This window comes from Parus major, chromosome 8, assembly GCF_001522545.3.
Source record: "Parus major isolate Abel chromosome 8, Parus_major1.1, whole genome shotgun sequence".
In the NCBI taxonomy this organism is placed as follows: domain Eukaryota; kingdom Metazoa; phylum Chordata; class Aves; order Passeriformes; family Paridae; genus Parus; species Parus major.
The window spans coordinates 17,245,251-17,265,584 of record NC_031777.1 but is presented as its reverse complement, the minus strand read 5'-3'; the positions used below and the strand labels follow the sequence as shown (position 1 = coordinate 17,265,584).

General features: G+C 36.0%; 1 protein-coding gene across 4 annotated transcripts in view; it reads left to right on the top strand.

Annotated features, from left to right (window-relative positions):
- The window catches only part of PRKACB (protein kinase cAMP-activated catalytic subunit beta), a 36,320-nt gene extending 16,353 nt beyond the window's left edge, over positions 1-19,967 (top strand). For all 4 annotated transcript variants that reach the window (XM_015636314.3, XM_015636317.3, XM_015636318.3 and 1 more), the window contains 9 exons: positions 478-539; positions 1,485-1,613; positions 4,963-5,061; positions 6,041-6,123; positions 6,658-6,784; positions 8,940-9,035; positions 10,552-10,674; positions 12,719-12,883; positions 16,498-19,967. In XM_015636314.3, coding sequence (XP_015491800.1) covers positions 478-539; positions 1,485-1,613; positions 4,963-5,061; positions 6,041-6,123; positions 6,658-6,784; positions 8,940-9,035; positions 10,552-10,674; positions 12,719-12,883; positions 16,498-16,623 — 1,010 coding nt within the window. In that variant the 3' untranslated portion in view covers positions 16,624-19,967. The remainder of the gene's footprint in view (positions 1-477; positions 540-1,484; positions 1,614-4,962; positions 5,062-6,040; positions 6,124-6,657; positions 6,785-8,939; positions 9,036-10,551; positions 10,675-12,718; positions 12,884-16,497) is intronic.
- Positions 19,968-20,334: the final 367 nt, after the last annotated feature.

Below are 20,334 nucleotides of genomic sequence, written 5' to 3'. Positions count from 1 at the left end.
GTCCTTGAGCTTGCAAACAGCCTTTAAATAAAGGTGATGAGGGGAAAAAGCAATGAGATTGACATTACACTCAAGCAGCTGAAAGAAAATGCAATTTATTTAAAGAGATAAGTCAATCTTTGTGGAATGGCTATTTATAAATGGCAGGTGTTTGGTTTTTTCCCAGCTGAATTAAGAATGTCTAACATCACCTTAAAGCCTGCTTGCCTATAGAGTATTGTGAGCTATTAGAGCTGGTAAAGTTGAAGTAATTTGTGTAGAATGATGTAGTTACTCCAGAAAGCCTAGATATAACCTGGAGATACAGTAGAAATTCTAGAGACATTGATGCTTGCTTTCATCCATGGTGAAAATAGCATATTATGAATTGAAGAAAGAAATTGATAATGAAGTTTATGTATTTTGTTAACAAAGCATCTCAGTTGCACCCAGAATGAATTATATTAATTAAAATGTACTTTTTTTGTATATTTGCAGTGAAAGAGTTCCTAGCCAAAGCCAAAGAAGACTTTTTAAGAAAATGGGAAAGCCCCCCTCAGGTATTGATCATTTAAGCATTCAGTAATTTTCTGTATTGTATTTTCTGGGTAACGTTATCAGTAAGTTATCAGTCTGCTAATGAGTAGTGCAGAAAACAGTAATAATTTAATGCAATTTGTAAAGGAGTTGGCTGGCCAGTTTTAATGCCAGTTTTGTCACTTTTCATTGAAGTTTATCAACAAAGATTCTCAGGTCTTCTCCAGATCTGAGCTGATGAAGTGCTCCCACTGAACAACATTTTCTCATATGAGAATGATGTTCACAATCAACATGACAAGACTCAAAATCTATTGGCATGTTTTTAGTTGGCTTTTTTTAATAACCAGAAGCATTGGCACATCTGCAATTTACCACGTTAATAGTTTCCTCCATGATAGTAAGTGGAATTAAGCGTATTAAGACTACTGCATAGGGCTTGGGAACAGGTTAAGGAGCTTGTTAGAGAGAAATCTTGTAAAATTTGGGATTTTGGGGAAGGTTGATTCTTGTTCTAAAGCAATATTTGAGATGCTGTGGCAATGAATGTCTGAGAAAATGTGCTCAGGGATGTGCTCTTCAGACAACTCTCATGTAGAACTGTCTCAAGAGCTTGGCATTTTTTGTATGTTCTAATATTCTTGTTCATGAAGCACAAAGGGATTATTTATCTGCATATTATATTCATGATCTGTTTACTGATAGATGTTCCCTACTAAACATGTATGGATAGCAGTATGGACAAATTAGAGAAATGTTGATATAGTTCAGTTAAGTCTTCTGCTTTAATGAGTGCAATGTAAAATCTCTTTTCAAAACTTGACAGGTATCAAATTATAACAGTATAGTTGGCTATAGTTATCTTTGTTAAATGTAATATTACTCAACTGTTTTCATAACTGAATTCATCCAGTTGAAATTGTCTTTGGTATTAGTTTGTAAATACTGTGATTATATTCTATGTATAGAATACTGCTGGCCTAGATGATTTTGAGCGGCAAAAAACCCTTGGAACAGGATCATTTGGGAGAGTAATGATGGTGAAACATAAATCCACAGAACAGTATTATGCTATGAAGATACTGGACAAACAGAAGGTTGGTATAATTTATAGTGGGTTTTGTGCTACAGAAGAGTTTGATGTGGATGATCTGGTAGCTGTGGCTGAACTGAGTTGCACATACTGTGCTTTTTCTTATCACACTTGGATACCAGTGATAATTTAAATGCTTTATTTTCTGTTTTAGCCACTAGGTTCTGTTGTTGGGATTGTGCAGACTTTGTACAATGGCCAGTAACATTAACAGGCTAAAGAGGCTCTAGGTAGCCTCTAAGTACAAGGCATTAATAAAATGTTATTGGATAAATTCTTTGCTTAGATTTTGTAAGGTGGCCTGTATATTCTTTGGCAAAAGCAAAATGTAGTGCTATGGTTCAAATAAACAAATAAACTTTTGCAGGATAGTTCAAAACTACCTAGATCAGAAATTTATTACTCTTAGATTAAGTAAGTAATGTCATTTGATAAAATTCAAATTTTAAATTGTATAGTATAGAATTACAGAATGTGAAGAAGTATTTTAACAGAATTTATCAATACAAGTAGTTTCTAATGGTTTTGACATGTTTTTCAAAGTGCATTATTTAGATTAGTAGATTCCAAAGTTCTCAATGTAAGAGCTGTTCTCATTTTGTAATACACTATACATAATTTTGGTGCTGTATAACAAAGATCATATTAAGACAATATTAATCTGGCAAAGAGAACTTAATAATCAGCAACTAACAAACTCAAAGTCAGCGTTGCCTCAGTGTGGACTTCTGCACTTAGGCATTATTACATTTCTGAGTAATTTTATGTAATGGAACTGACAGTGACATAGTCAAACTGTTTTGCCCAAGTTTCAGTTCCAGTATTCTTTACATGTGATTGGGGTCTTGGACCTTGAATAGTGGGTCATTTAATGAAGGACTGCTTTATAATGGTCTGACAAACAAAAACTTTTGACATCTTTTTGTGTCAAATCTGACATGATTTTTTTTTCCTTAGGAAAGCTCGATTTTACTTTATACTTACTTAGGAAAGATCAATTTTTTGCATCTAATGCATTCTCCTAGAATAATGGTGTCTAACTTGTATCTTAAAAAAATCCAATTAAGTTAAAATTGCATTCCAGCATAGTACAAATAAAGACAGTCCAGCCATTTCCACCCATGTGGAAATATACCTCAGCATTACCTCAGCATGGCTGGTGGCACCCTGCAGGCAGAGCATCCCCGTGCTGCACAAGGAGCCCACTACCAAATTTCCAATTTTCAGCTTTTTTTACTTTGAACCATTTTTTGTGAATGGCTCAGTTTTCATCACTGGAGGAGTTTAGGAAATAACATCTTACTTCAGAAAGCTGCCATAAAAATACTCAATTTTTTTTTGAAAAAAAAGTTAATTTGTTGCTACATCTCAGAATTGGAAAGTTATCTGGAAAAAGCAAAAAGGTCACATTTTTAACAACTGCAGTGGACATGCAGTAAATGATTCACAGAATTATAAAGACATTTGCATCCACACATCAGTCTTCTGTTCATAAATTAGCTCGTTTTGTCTATAATAAGAAGTCTTGATGTGTTCCTTTATGAAATACCTGCTTTTTCAACTTAGCATAATTATTTATTTATGTATTCTATTAGAAATATATTAGTGTATAGAAATATATTAGTAGCTTCCATTAATTGTTAAAAAAATAGGAGATGGTTTGGTGAGAACACGTTTGTATCTCTTTGTTTATGACAGAAAACATACAGATGTCTGAAATTAGACAATGGACAGACTGCCTATAATTTTTCATTTCCATTTTACTTGGAAAAAAGGGAAAGCATCCAGTGTATGTCTTTGTTGTCCTATCTCATGCTTGTTTCATGAAACATGAAAAAAAATGTAATAGATGTTGATGCAGCCAGTAGTTTTCTGTGTAGGGATGTTATTCCTTTGTCTGCCTTGAGTTGGGAAGGCTGTAACAAGCCATGGCTTGCCTAGTTTAATTACATAATTGCTTTTGGAAAGAAAAAAATCATGAACAAGAGTTTGGACACAAACAAGCTGTTGGAGAATCTGCCGTTCCCAGACACCGTTTGGTATATGGGAAGCTGACACTGCCCTGAGCCTGGGCTTAGTGTGAACAAAGCTGTGTCTGAAGCCCCAGCTGGACATTCTGAAGTGTTAAACAGCAACTTCAGCCTGGGCTATTGCTCCATCCCCCTCCAGTACCTCACTGGGAGGAGATGCAGGAGGAACAGGGTTGAAGTCTGGTCTGGCATTGCAGCCTCACAGACAAGAGCCTTGGCTTTCTTGCTTGGATGAACAAGATCATTCCAGCACCCCAGCTTTTTAGGGATGAAGGAGACACTTCCTACAAATGAGTTGATTTGAGCAAAACTTTATTTGCACACTAAAGATCTGGAATTCTAAGGAGGCGTAATGTTTTTAATCGTTATTTCTTCTATATGATGTTTATTTCAAAACAGTAGTGAGTCTTTTATAGGGACTACCTTTTGCATCTAAATTTAAATACAATTTCAGTCAGGGTTGGAATATCTTGATTATCTCTTATTTATAGCAGTTAGATTTCATTTCCAAACATAAAAACAGACTTGTTTTGATCACTCTTGTATGTTTTCTTCTCTTTTCCTATGGAGCAAGGAAAAAAAAACTAAATTGAAAATCATGTCATTCTGAAAATGGGTTATAGATAAATTGTGCAATAAGGATTAAATAAAATGGATAGAATTCATTATGCAATGTTGGGGTCTAACACAAGGAAACCAATTATTAATTGCTGAGAAAGAACAGTGATCAGAAACCTGCCACTTGCTGCCTTGTTAGCAGCCTAACATTTTAATGGATTACAAGAAGTAACTTACTCATAAAAATGGAGATTTTGAATTTGTCTTTTCCTTGGTTTTATCACTAATATGTGAGCTGTATAACATAAGTCTTGTGTATAACATAAGCCCATTTACTTCTGTTCACAAGTAACAAAATTCATAATTTAGTGTGTCCCACAGTTTCCTGCCTTTCTTAGCAAAGGGTCCAAAGATCAAATGTATTTTATTGAAGTGCTGAGGAAGTATGGCAACCTAAGTATGGTAAACCTAAGCAATTCATAGAAAATGCAGAGAGGTTTTCCTTACTGACTCTTACACTCAGCAAGTAGGAAGAAACAGTATTTGTAGAGTTGTCTGCCAACCATATTACACAAGTGTTACTCTTAAAAATGTTATTAGACTTTTTAATCCTTTCTTGCTTCTGCTATTGTACTAGGAATCCATAAGGTTTTTCATTTTTTGTAAAGTTACAAGCTTGCTTTCAACTTATTGTTTAACGCTAAAAAGTTTATCAAGAACTATAAAATATCAGACTTAAACTGAAGATTGTTTTTTCTCTCCTAGGTCGTCAAACTGAAGCAGATAGAACACACACTGAATGAGAAGAGAATATTACAAGCAGTGAACTTCCCTTTCCTTGTTAAACTGGAGTATTCTTTTAAGGTAGTCATTACTTTCAAAGTAGTTGTTGGGTTTCAGGGAAGTGCATGCTTACACTTCAGATATTAAAATACATAACTTTTATTGTACAATAGTTCAAGTATTTTTGTTTTCAAAGATGCTTCATTTGGCACTGTTGCCAGGGCTTGAGTAGGAGTGGAGTGCACTCGTGTACACTTCATATATCCAGTTCATCAGGTAATGATTGAAAGGATATCTCCAAATAAAAAAAGAAAATGAAATTAAATTAAACTCCTCAGAGTTTTCTCTTCTCTTGGATGGAAACTAGATTTTGTACAACAAGGGAGCTTTTAGGCATCATTTCATCTTGGAGAGATACCAAAGCGTGTCTTTTTATACCAATATACAGAATGGTAAATTTGTAATTGTTCTGCATATCTTTTTGCTTGAGATTTATACCTGAGGCAAGTCTTAATGACAGCTTTAACCATGAAGGAAGGAACTTTGAGCTTAGCTTCTAATTTCATGACAGTACATATTAGTTAGTCTGTAAAGAAACTGAGAAGCTTTCTAGTTTATAGAGTGAGATGTGATGGTTTGTTTTTTTTTAATTTTAAATGAGTAGGCATGTTCTGCCTTAATCGTTTGAGGTTTGGGGCAGGGGCTGTGGAGACAATACCTCAAGCTGTCAGTTTCAAACACTGAAGAGTTCAAGGTCTTGACTTGTAGTAGGCGTCTTACCCTCTCTCCATCAGGTCTCTTATACACCAGTCTGTGTTTGAACCTCACTAATTATCTTTATTCAGATCTGCTTTAAAAGGGATTTCTTGAAATAGATGCTGGTTCTTTTGCAGTTTTTCAAGAATTTCTACAGACGTTGCTTTATATCTGTCAATGTCATTGGATGGCTACAGTTTTTCATTTCCATTCATTAATAAAATGTACTCCACATGGGAGTTGTAGACTATGGCATGCCTAATGTGTATTTGTATGTGTATACTTGTCTCCTTAATTTCCTTAGGACAATTCTAATTTATACATGGTAATGGAGTATGTTCCTGGTGGAGAAATGTTTTCACATCTAAGAAGAATCGGAAGGTTCAGGTAAGAGTATTGAAGACACTGTTCCTTTAAAAAGACTTAATTTGATGATTTGGGAAGAGGGTTTTATAAAACTTGTTAGCATAGAAGAAAAAATTCTGAAGGATTAAGTGCATTTACTTTACCTCTCATTTAGTGGACTTAAATTAGTCCACTAAATTATTAATTTTTAAGTAATTATTAAATTATTTTTCATTGAGTTAATACAGGCATTTGTGATCTGTACATGGTAGAATCTTGGAATTCCTATGTATATTGTCGCTGAAATTCATGGTAGTTTCTAAAAGTAAAATTTGAAGTCAAAGCTCTGCACTGTGGGATAAGTACATCTTGATTTGCATATGTATTTTAGCTGCAAGACTTAAATTTACGGAATGCATGTGTCAATTCTGAAAATGTTTGCTTTTACTTTTTCTTGTTGCACCATTAAAGAACCAGTTAAAAGATACTTAATATGTCTACCTCTGACAGTTAGGTGGTTGTTTTGGTACCTTAGTGTAGCATTGGGGTACTTAATATTCTTTTAATTCTTCACAGTGAACCACATGCACGGTTTTATGCAGCTCAGATAGTGCTAACATTTGAGTACCTCCATTCATTAGACCTCATCTACAGAGATCTAAAGCCTGAAAATCTTTTAATTGATCAACAAGGATACATCCAGGTATAGTATTCTTTATATATATAGGGAGTGAAGTTTTGTCTTGCAGTGTAGATTTAGGTAATGTGAGAAAATGTGTTTAGAATAAATGGTCTGTTAGCATGTTTGTGTGGAGCATTCAAATGCCCTACTGTCTAGTAATGGTTAAAACCCTTGGGTTGTACTTCCTCTGACTAAAATTAAGTGCACTCAGTAGAGCTGTCTGCAGTTGAGCCAGTTGTCAGGATTTCCCTTGGGGTCTGTGGTGAGAAGTAGGTGATTACATGGTTCTGTTCATCTGACCTATTTTATACGTCTGCCCTAGAACAAGATGAAAGGTGCCCTAAAATGTCTGTTTCTCTGCACTGTCTGTATAAGTAGTTTAGGAAAACCAGCTCAGATATTAACCCTGACATGACAGTACTTAATGTCCATTAGATGTATCCCACCCTTGGAGAGTCCTAGCCTTCCCAGCATAGCTGGAGTGGGAGCTGAGTTGAGATCAGCACTGCAGTGCTCAAGTGACAGCTTTGGTTTTACAACAGCCTCTTGTGGCACCTTCTCATCTTCCTCTTAGCTCTTATGTTTTTAGCTAAATGGCAAATGGGAAGGCAGAGTGCAGCAACAAGCACTCTGCAAGGCTGTGCAGTCCTTAAAAGGAAGTTCTTCTTCCCTCATTGTGTCACCTTTTGTCACAGCAGAATCTAAACAAGAAAATACATAATAAAAATGTTTGCGAGAAGTGTAAAGGATTCATATCTTACCTTGTTTATAAGTGTAAAATATTTTTGCATAGAGTGTAAGGTAACACTGTAGGGAGAAGAGCTCCTTTAATGTAGCTGTGGAGCACCATTAAGGTACAGCTGGTTTGCTCCATTTACTGTGACCGGCTTACTCCACCACTGGCAGCTCTCTCTGTGCAACAGTATGTTTTTGTGATGGTGGCAGAGGGAGGTTTGAGTTCATATGTTGATGCTGCAGCTCCAGCTTCATTTTCTTTTTGCATTTTAAAGCCATTACGGTTTTTCCTGTGTCTGCGGTGTAATCTTCTCACATAGACTGATGTGCATTCCAAAACACAGAAACTGTTCTTTGCTGATGAAGCAGGTCTCTCCAGTCACCATGTCACCCACTCCATTCAGTTTCAGCTGCTGATGCTGTTGTTTCTGTCAAAAATTAAGAAAAGCTGCCTTGGTAGTTTGGAGTTTGGCTTCTTTAGTTGTCGCATTAATGTACAGCAACATCAGCACGAGTGATTGTATAATTAGCAGCGATTCTCATTTGGTACAGTATGTTTTCTCAAGGAATGGTTTAAAATTGAAACCAAGAAGGAGGAAACAGAAGAAACAAGTATAGACTTGGTAGCTTGAAATTGCTCCCAGAATTTCACATGTAATTACCTGGGTTCTGTATGTATTCCACAATATGGTCCAGGAAAAAACAAAAACAGTATGATATTGCTTGCAGAGTTCTGAAAACTTCCTGTAGAAAACATGACAAGTGAAATGAAGAATTTATATGTCCAAGTACTTACCATTTGTAAATAGAATTATTGTTAAATTTTCCTCCCAGACCTCAAATAAACAAACTTGACTCTGTGGTGCTTTCAAAGATACTCAGAATCAGAAGTTACTGGAAGACCTCTTCTACGTCATCTTATTCCCACACTAATTTTACATATGACCTTTATACACTTAAGAAATAACATTCTAAATTTACAAGACTGGGGGATATATTGACCCTTCTTTGTGATTCATTTATTTGTTTAACTAAAGGAAACTAAAGGAAAAGATAAATATCTTGTTTATATTCTTCAAATTTCCAGCATTCCAAACACTCTCATGTTAAAAAGTATAACTATTAATGTAATTGCAGTACCTGTGAAAGATTAATAAGCCATAGTTTCCACTGATTTTTAAATTATAAATAGAAGCTGATGTCAGAGTGATAATACATATTTTGTGTTCTTTATTAATTTTATCATGAGACCTATTTATCTGACTTAGAAGTACCAGGAGGACTGACTAATAAAGGTTCATCTGACTATATGATACCACGTGATTTGAGAAATAAACTTTTCCCCTGTAAAAAATGGCTTTCCAAAATATTTCTAAAGTACTTAATTTTAAATTTCTTTGTAGCAATGCACTTACAGACAGTTTATTTCTTCTGATGACAGGTCACGGACTTTGGCTTTGCAAAAAGAGTAAAAGGCAGAACTTGGACGTTATGTGGGACTCCAGAATACCTGGCACCTGAAATAATTCTCAGCAAGGTACTTTGTCTTGTTACTCAGCCTTGTATTTGATGTAGTTAAAACTTCTGACCCAATTATCAGGCTCTGAGGGATAAACAATTGCTGATGCTTCCCAAAATTAAATCTTGACTAGTCAATTCTTTACAAATGACACAAAATTAAGTCATTGCATTGTAAATATTCATTTAGTATGCCAAAACTTACGTCAAATAAGGAATTTTCACTTAACTGTACCAAACTTTCTTCATGCTTGCAACATAACTTGTGAGGGGCAAAGAGATTTTAAAAACCTGTAATTAGGTTATTTAACTAACATCCCTATCAGAACAAGAGATCTGAGTGATTACATTCTGAAGTGTTAACACACTAGAACAAGAACTCCAAAGGTAACAAGAACTGCGGATGGGATGAATCAGTAGTTATTACATAACTAGTTGCAGAGCTTCAGGTCTAAGGTAGTTGATATCAAATCAAGCATGGCAATCCACTGTTTTACACCTAAAGTTCATGCAGTCTAAGCTGACTGTAGATCTGTTTGTCTACTACTTGCACTAAGTGTTCCATCTTTAAAAAAGTATTATTCATCCTACAGCTCTTTAACTGTAGCACTGTATGTTTTGCAAATGGAAAATATAGAACTGCTTACACTATAAAGAAATCATAGTTCATAATGTTAAATTACACATTTAACATGTGCTTTAATTAAATACCCTCTGCAGATTGTCAAAAATGAACAAAAAATACTTCTGTTTAGGGAAAAAATATTTGTTGTTTGCATGGTTTTTTTCCCCTGTGCAGCTAAAACAGCAAAAGAAATTGCAATGCATCTACTACAATGTCTTCAAAATAGATTTTCCTGAAAGTGTGAGTCTGAGCCCTGAGCTTTGTAAAAAATCTCAGAGAACATATATGAAATGGATGGGTTTGGCAGTTTCTTTGTCTTTCATAACATTGAATAGGACCTACTAATGATTTAAGGTTCAAGCTTTTAAAATCAGATCATAAATCACTCTTAACAGCTAATTAACTGAACTTTAAAGCTCTTGTAGCTGATTAACTACATATGAAACTGAATGTTCCAAAATGTGAATAATCAAAGAAAATGGTGACAGTGTACAATACAGCATGTATTGTTATATATGTTGTTAGAATGAAATTTCCCTAAGCTTTGAAGACTTATCAGTCTGTAACAAGATTGTTTTGATTTCAAATAAATGAATAGGTTGTGCCCATTTCTGTCATTTAGGGAGTCTTGTAATAGGAGTGTAAAGAAATCCCTGACACTCAGCACAGGAATGTGTGCAAAATGCTTTATTTCCATCACTGTTTCACTATCATCTCTGTCTTAGGCTTTAACTGTATTGCTGTTGGAATCTGTGAGTGCCAGTTTGGTTGGAGTCAGGTTATAAGTTCTGCATAAAACAAGCAATAATATATTTGCTTTCTTTGTATTCTATAAATATATAGACATATACTGAAAATCTTAACCTGTGTTAGAAACTGTACTAACAGTGCCATTTTTCATTTTATTCAGGGTTACAACAAGGCAGTGGATTGGTGGGCATTAGGAGTGTTAATCTATGAAATGGCAGCTGGATATCCCCCATTCTTTGCAGATCAGCCCATTCAAATTTACGAGAAGATTGTGTCTGGAAAGGTGAGTTAAGGCTATAAAGGTGTTTTCACAAATGCAGTTGTTTCTATAGAACCTGGTTTTTGGTGGAGAAGATGCAGAATTCACTGGCCACTAGACAGTGAGCAATTTAAAAAGGACATAGGAGAAGTTTGTAATGTACATTTCATAAGTACAAGCATTGTTACTTGAAAATCAAAAGTTATAAAAATCTGTTCCCTGCCTTCAAATTTAAAATGCAAGTTACTAAATTTACAGACATTTTGGTATTCTATTCTTTTATGCTTGGATTAAAGTGATCCAACGACTATTAACGACTTAACTGTGTGCTTAATTTGCCTAACTGTTTTCTGTAATTTTTTTGCCATTTTTGAGAAGCCCTGAGAGGTTTCCATCATTCCCAGTAGGTCTCTTTACTTCCACAGTCTTACAGCTAGACCTGTCTAACATTCTGTTTGGTTTTCATTGTTATATAAATTTTTTGAAAAGTGTTTCCAATGTTTCCCTTTTATTTTTCATTAATATTGCTTAGTGTGCTGGATAGCATCAAAATGTAGTCATTCTGTTGTTTCTCCTGCCAGACAGTGTTGATTCTTTGTACTCACTTAATTTGTTGGAGTTGTTTTCTTCCTTGCCCCTACATAGACACACACAGTGCTGCATCTCAGGTGCCTCTGTAATTCTAATCGAGGGCAGTACCTCAGTAGGCCTCTGGTGCACTGCACTGAGCTTGATTCTTACTTAATAAAGAAGGTGGTTGCTGGTTGCTCTTTAAAAGGTTTTAATTTTGTGAACCTTCAGGTGTGTCCATGAATATATGGGAATTAATTTGCAAAGACATATTTTAAAGAAATCCTTTTCTTCTAAACTAAAAACAAAATGTTGGGCATTTTTTGTGGTTTTATCTAATTGGCTTGACATCTGTAAAAGGTCATCTACCTTTTTTACTGAGTCCATGGATGGACTACAGCAGAAACATCACTGGACATCAACTCTGGAAACTGTAATTCAGTCCTCAGCTAGCAGTTCTTTATAACCTGGGGTCTTTCATTTATTCTACCTCATTTGCTTAGTTCTCCACTTAAAAATTTGAGTCAATATTTCCTTACTTCTCCGTGGTCTAGGTATTATAGTCATTAAACCTGTGAATTTCTTATAATCTACAGTAGAACTATATTGATAGGTAAACTGAAGCAGGGTCCTTGATAATTTGACATCTTGATTTTTTGAAATGTTTTTATGTCAAGTTATTGCATGATCTGTATTTACATCATAACTGATCAGCTCAATATTGGAGTGTCAAACACTGAGACTATGAGGATGACAAATACAGCTTTCTGCCTGTTCTTTTCCCCTTCCTTCCCTCTGCCATCTCAAATGGTGTCAGTAGATCATTTATTAGCAAAACCCTTTGTAATTACATCCCACGAACCATCTTCAAATATCCTTTAGCCAGGTTTGAATGAATTGCAAGTCACTAGTGTGCTATCTTCAAATAGTGCTGTTATGTAAGGCTTCTGATGTTGGTGCATTTAGTTATCAGAAACAGATTGCAGTACAGCAAAAAGTTCCAGATTGACTTTTCATATATGATTGCTGAAGTACAGTTATTTCAGAGCATATCTATGTATTTATATGCTGTGTATATGCTATATACTATGTCTCCTCTGTGTCTGTATATATATATATTTATATTTATATATAAAATAGAATCTAAAAATTTATACCAAGAAAATAGCTGAGAAAGTCTTGAGATGATTTGTTGTTAAAACACCAAGTTAAGCATAGCTTTTAGATCACAGTTATATTAAATTAATATCTTGCCCCCTAGAAACTTCCAGTTCAAGAAACAGTAGATGGGCAATGTAATGCTACTGATAAAGACTTTGTGAAACAGAAATACATGTGCAACAATAATCATCCCTTCATGCATTCCTGCTTGATTTGGTTTTAGAAGAAAGATAGAAAATTGCCCCACTGTTTCCCTTTGTATGAAGTTGTTTGCCCTCACAGGGGAAAGAATCAAATTTGTATCATGTTTTTTAATGTTGAGGATGTATCATTTTAGGTGAGGTTCCCATCACACTTCAGTTCAGACCTAAAGGATCTTCTAAGAAATTTACTCCAGGTAGATTTGACCAAACGATATGGAAATCTCAAGAATGGTGTAAATGACATAAAGAATCACAAGTGGTTTGCAACTACAGATTGGATTGCCATTTATCAGAGAAAGGTAAGACCCTTTCTGATAAAAACTATTACAGGTCTTAAAGGGATTGAATTGAAATTTCTAATTATTGTGTTTATTTTTTATTTCCTAGATCTGTGACTTTAAATTGAGAAAGAGTAAAAGTACTTTAATCTTTTAAGAATCTAAAGGATATGTATTGATTGAATTATGTTTGTTTCTTCTGGGTATTTTATTCTGGACCTCTGTATATGTTCACGTTCCCTTTAACACACATGTCGTGCCTTAGTCTATTTCTGGATTATCTCAGGATGAGGCATCTCCTGCCTCTCTCACTTTTTTTTAACCCCTGCTATAGTGGCATCTATAAATACTCTTCCACAGCAGAAATGAATTTGTTTTCCTTTCCAGGCAGCTCTTAGCACTCAGACTGTGCTTCAGTGTGGAGAATCTCAAGCAAAGCTACAGCTTTTCTTTTTTCTCCTAAAGCAACCTGCTGCCTCTGTAAAGAAAGCTAGAGATAAGCAATAATATTTAAAGAAATTGGTTTGAATTTGAAATGCTAACAGTCTGACTATAGAGGCATGAACTCACTGCTGTTAGAGCGGTATTTTAAGGGCCAAACCTAAATACTAACAATAGTTTATAAAAAGAAACTGGTTGTTTGGCTACACAATCTGACAGTACAGTTGTTGAATTATTCACTAATGTATTAATTACTAGAAGACAGGGTACAATTAATGCATCCTATATTCCTTGCATTAAGTATAGATATTTTTAAGAAAATATTCCCCATTGTGGAATTCTAATTATCTGTTCTTCACTTTCTTAATGCCTCATTGTAAGGCAGATATATATGCACTGAGATTCATTTGCCAGTACTCTGTTTGGAACACCCAGGCCCCATAATATTAACAGTGTTTTAATACTGTGCTAAATATTCTTAGCATTGCTAGTGTACTGCTGTAGTGAATTACTTTCACAGAAATAAGAAATATTTTTAAATGTTAAGAAATAGTAGAGTCAGAATAGCTATTACTAGATTTAAAGGGTTGTGAAAACTGATACCAAGTTAAGTTTGAAGCTTCTAATTATAAAGAATAAATACTGTAATACTGAGGGTCTGAAACAACAGCATGGATTGTAATATCATTCTAGTAGTCACAGAAATGCAGCAATAAACCTTAGGCTTATACTGGTTTTTCACAGTGGCTGTTACCACAGCATGTATTCTCCTGAATAAATGTAGTGTTCCTTAGCAGCTTATGTCATATGAATGAATTTTTTTTTTTTTTTAATGCTATAGTCATAAGTAATCCAGTCAGTTACTTAATATTTTGGATACAGAATCACAAAATATGCTGAGTTGGAAGGGACTCACAAGGATCATCAAATCCAATTCTGGGCCCTGCACAGGACACCCCAGGAGTCTAACCATGTGTCTGAGAGCGTTTTCCAAACTTCTTGAACTCTTGTCAGGCTGGTGCTGTTCCAGTGCCCAGCCACCCTCTGGTGAAGAAACTTCTGATATCCAATCTAAACCTCCCAACTCAGCTTCAGGCCATTCCCTCGGCTCCTGTCACTGTCACCACAGAGCAGAGATCGGTGCCTGCCGCTCCCCTTCCCCTCCCGAGGAAGTTGTGACTGCAGTGAGCTCTGCCCTCAGTCTCCTCCAGGCTGAACAGACCCAGGGCCCTCAGCCCCTCCTCACACAGCTTCCCCTCAAGGCCTTTGACCACTTTTGTTGCCCTTCTTTGCAAATATTTCTAACAGTTTAATGTCTGTCGTACATTATAGCACCCAAACTGCCCCCAGCACTCGAGGTGAGGCTGCCCCAGAGCAGAGCAGGACAATCCCCTCCCTTGCCCGGCTGGCCATGCTGTTCCTGATGTCCCCAGGACACAGCTGGCCCTGCTGGCTGCCAGGGCAACTGCTGGCTCAACTTGCCATTAACCAGGACCCCCAGGTTCCTTCCCACAGCTGCTCTCCAGCCTCTCATCCCTCAGTCTGTCCCTACATCCAGGGTAGCATCATCCCAGGTGCAGAATCCAATGCTGAATTTCATACACTTCCTGATTGCCCAGTCCTCAGATTAGACAGTCTCTCTGCAGGGCCTCCCTCCACAGAGTCAAAAGCTCCTCCCAGTTTTCTGTCATCTATGAACTTAGTTAGTGTCCCTTCCACTTCTGTGTCCAAATAATTTATGAAGACATTCGAGCACAGGGCCAAGGATTGAGCCCTACAAAACCCTACTAGTGACAGGTCACCAGTCATAAGTCATCCTGTAACCTTTTGTGCCCCACCTGTGAGCCAGTTACTCACCCCTTGCATGATATACCATCAAGTCTTCCTTTCTTTGTGTATTTCCATATTTATTAACACACTGCCTGATAAAATGATTGTACTTAGGGCCGAACAGGTGTTTCCACTAAAAAACAGTGTTATCTCCTGCAATCTCTTTTTAGCAATTTCCATAGTGAAGATAATAGGAAAAGGTATGACGTATCTTATTGGAAAGTGTTCTAAAGTTCAAGCAATAAATGAGATATTTTCTGTGCTCTGAGTTTTGTTGTAAGAGAATAACTAAAAATCAGTTTAAGAAGAGACAGAATTCATATAATGGTGATGTGTGGCTTTGTAGGCTAGGTATGTACACAGGCTGTGTATTCACTCAGGCTAAATCACTGAAACACAGCTAAAACACTGAAACATGTATCTTATTTTTAGAATAAAATACATGCACGTGACAATTTCACACAAATGCACAAGTTACTGTTATGTCTTGGCAGTGTATAATGGTATTGCCCACAGCGTGGAGTTTAATTTGTGTTAGTCTGTGCTGTACCTCTTTAATTTACTGATCTACACATGACACACCCCCACCATCAGCAATCTACCTGGGGGCACAGTGTGGTGTGATCCTCTGCCTCAGCTGGAACTGTGCCTGCCCTGTTTCATTGCCTCCCCACCATTATGCCTCTGGCACACTTACTCCTTGAGTTGTTTGGGAGAGAGATACTTATCTGATTACTTTGTGTTTCCAGGTTTAAATTTGCACCACCTGCATAGTTTTGCTGTAATTCTGCTTACCTTACGGGACAGTCTTTGAGGGACTCTTTCAAGTCATTGTTTGTGTCTCATTGTGGCCTAGTTTGGAGGAGGCTTTCACTTCTCACTTAGGTTCTAGGAGGAATGTCATAAGAGATGCAGAACAAATTCTTTTCCACCTGTATTAGGTTAGTTTTTATTTTGAAATAGAAGATTGTTATTAAGTAGGAGGGAGAGACATTCCAAACTTTCCTAAGATTTTTGTATAGTGGTGGTGGCAATCAATGTACTCCATGTCCTGTGCTAAGGAGCTGGAAGGAGCAGGATCACTTATGCAAGGAGAGGACTAATCTTTGTTTTGAGGTGGAAGTAATTTTTTAATGATGTCTGTCAGCAAGAGATTACTCTTTTTCAATTTAGATTCACACATTAAGCCTGTGCCTTCTTAGGTTAGTTTTGTTTATGTGCCACAGCTTAAACCTGTAATACCTGATTTCTTGGCACGACCTGAGAAGTAATGGGAGTATTGCTGTGCTCATTATTAGTGTTAAATCTATTGGTATTTGGCCAATAACATTTCACGTGCCTTTTTGTGTCTCTTACCAATACAGGTAGAAGCTCCATTCATACCAAAGTGCAGAGGTCCTGGAGATACCAGCAACTTTGATGACTATGAAGAAGAAGATATTCGTGCTTCTCTAACAGAAAAATGTGCAAAAGAATTTGCTGATTTTTAGTAGGAGTAAGAGGACAAGATGACATCAGGGCTCACATTGGGATCTTTGCACTCTGTTAACAGATGAGGTGGAGCTGAGACCATCATATGTCAAAACAGTTACCTAGTTACTTCATTCCACAAAGCTGACTGAGGTCTTTATTGCCATCTTCCATGTGTGCAGTTTGCACCAACCCTTCTAACTAGGCACAATTAAGCAAGCACTGTTTGTGCAGTAACACAGAATAATAGACCACTTTCCTACTTAACTTTGGTTTCTGTCGTTCTTTGTTTCTGTGTATTGTTCATTTTCCCCCTTTGAAATGAAGTAGTTTTTTACCCAAGAATGCTCCATTTTATTTTGAATAATGTATTATTTGTGTGAGTGAAATGGAAGGTGTTGCGGCTAGTGTGATTTAGACTGAAGTGAAAGATAAATGTTGCTTCTAGTCTGTGCCAGCCAATAATTCATGTCTGTCTTGTGTCTGATGCTACAATTTATAATAATTTTTTAGTAGCTCAGACTAAACCTAGCCAACATTTTTAGCATTTTTGAAGGTAGTATTTATCGCCATATAAATGTCTGCTAAATTAACTTAAAAACATTTCTTCCTGGAGGCTGACCAAAATTCAGTAGAATCAATTGGATGGCTTAAGTAGGGGACAGTAGCTAGACCCCGTGCCTTGGTTTTCTACATCCCTGCAGTTTTTGTCACTGCCTTCTTCCTTTGTATTTCCCACCTAGGCAGTAGGCAAGTTGCCATAACCAGACTGTACCATGGAAAGCTTACAGTCTCATGAGAGGGAGTAATTCCATCTGGTCTGGATTTTGGACCATATTAAACCAAGTCAACTTACCAGCATTTCAGTTGGCAGGTGTGAAATGGCTTGTTTAAGATCAAGAACCCTAAACTCTTATAGGAAGTTTTGGTCAGTACTGTAGAGAATTCATTTTGATTCACTTTTTCTTCTTTTATTTTTTTTCCTTAATTTTTTAAAAGTAGCCAGTGTTTTGGCTTCCAAAGTATTCCTTGCTTCAAGCCTTTTTTGATTAAAAAAGGCATCCATTAGAATAAAAACCATCATGCCACAAAAAGCAAAATGCGCTCTGCCATTAGCTATGAAAAACAAATGGTTTAGCAAATGCAAAATAATGTTCTAGATGCATCGCTGGATGAACACGGTTATTTTTTGTTAGCTGTTAAGAATAAGAGGTTATTGCCAAGTTTTTATTCTGGTATACTATATTAGTAAACTGAGGATGGAGTACTGCTACAATCATTTTCTTTTTAATTACAGCACTTCATTCATGAAGAAAAGATCAAGTTTAAAAACTGCAACAGCTGAGTTTATTTTAGTTGCGTTGTGTCTTCATTTCTAACCTACTTTCTTTCAATCAATCAGAATGTATGGTCACACAGATACAAGTATTTGGGTTTAATTATGTTTTGTATACTCTCACCAACTGACTTAAAAGGTATTGCTACCATGTGCTAGCTTTGGGCACTTTTACACATTTATTTCAATGTTAATAATCAGCGGCTCAGCACTTTTTTTCGGGGTTGCTTTTAAACTTATTCATAGTAGTTTTATTTGTACACTTGGTTCTGGCTGTCTCAGTGACCTGTCTTAAACAGCACATCTAAAAGTTAAAACTAGACTCATGTTTTATGATAAATTTACATGCATACAAGGATGAATTGTTTTTTTAAAGAAATGAGCTATAATGATACATAGCCATTGGATTTGTTTGAATGCCAGTGGAAATAAACAGCTGGCAGTCCTTCCTTTTAATCTGTACGACGCTCCTAAAAGAAAGGCCTTTGTAGACATTTTACAAAAGAGTATGAAACATACCACCCAATGTTCTGTCTGTTTAGGTTGTTGAGCATTTTTGCACAACGTCATTAGGAGGCTGACACTGAATGCAGTCTTTGTCCACCCATATTTACATACATGCAAGAAAAGTATAAGATACTTTGCTGTAGCAAATTTTATGTAACAAAGATATATCGTCACATTAATAAATTTAAAGAAATCCTTTGTATGAAAATGTTAAAATCTTTTGTATTTCATTTAGACCAAGGACATGCTGCTGTATGCTAGCTGTATGCGATAAATTCTACAGTAACTTTGTTGTCGTTTATGAACTTTAAAAGATTTTAATAAATGTTGGAGATCACAATTTGATTCTGTTATGATTTTAATTTTTAATCATTACATTTCTAGTTCTAGAAAGGTTCAGATATTTTTCTGTTCTGTAAAATACTGTAATCATTCATCTTGCGTGTACAATAAGACAAAAGTCTAGGAAATTGGTTCTGACGTGTCTGTCTGATATCCAGATTAAATTCTACATGGGCATAAGTGGAAAAGTCATCATAATGCCATGATATTATGCTATTTTTTAATTTTATGAAAATCCTGTTAGAAAGTAAAACACTTTTCCAATATGGCATAATAGACTTCAGTATGGAAATGAGATTCTATTTTGGAAAAGGAGGGGAAGTGTGCAATTTCCAAGGCATTAGTGAGTACATTTGACAATGTGAGTATTATACAACCCTCTCATTTAAACACAGTCATGAAATATAACTACAGAATATTATGTTACCTGTATTTAATTTGAAAAATCCTTTTCACAATATGGAAAAATTGTATATCTATGACAGTAGAAGCTTGTTAATTTTACACATTTGAGGAATTAAGTGTTGAACTATATGGTATATTTTAATTGTACTCTAGTTGTATGTAACTTTCATTTCCAACATAAAGGATTGTATCTCATTAAGTAAATTGCTTTTTTTATTATCTTGTCAGTTGCATTAAAACCCTTATTTTTAAATCCTTTAAAGTATTTTACTAATTTTTGCAAATAATTAGATGTTTTTAAGTGCTGCAATAGTGTGCAATAGTAAACATTTATATACAGAAGTGCAAATTAAATTATGTACAACACTTGTGCTGCTTCTTTGTGAATCAGAATATTGTATGATGACAGTTGTTGCACCTCCCCACACGTAAGCAGAGTTTGAGAGCATGAGGAAAAGGTTGTGAAACCTACTACACGTATGAGTTGGGGCACATTAAGCTTTACACTAACTAGGGTGTCTGGAGAAGGTGGTGTGGAGAACATTAAAGGCACTATGAGAAGTCTTGGACTTCTTCGACAATCAAAAGCAAGCAAGGTGATCATTAGCTTCAGTATTGTTTGTCTTTATATTCTTTTCATTCAGACTCGATGCTTTTTATTAAAGATAATTGCCTGTTTTTAAACTGTCTGCAGATCCCGCTGTACAAACTTTGTGCTGTGTCTCATTGTGCTGTGAAACAACTGATAGAAGTAAAGACTGTTCATGGTCTTGGCATTGTCTGTCTTGAGGCTTTTTCTGCAAGTGGTGTTTGGAGAGGCTCTGGTGCCTGCTCTGTAATGCAGCTCCTCCTCTTCCCACTGTCTGAGCCAAACTGTGGCCTCTGTGCTTCTGCTGCTGTACGCCTGCGACTGCGGTGTTGTGTTCTTGGTTTCCTGGTACTACTGCTACATTACATTTTAAAGACCTCTGTACCTTTTCTAAAGCTGAGCTAAGAAACCTGTGAAAATACTCTTTCTGCTTTTACTACAGCTCCTAAACAAGCACAGCATGCTGAGCCACATATTTGAAAGTGTCATTCAAATCTGTTTCTTCTGATTTGCTGCATAAGTAGGACTTATCCCAGATCAGAATTGAAGAAG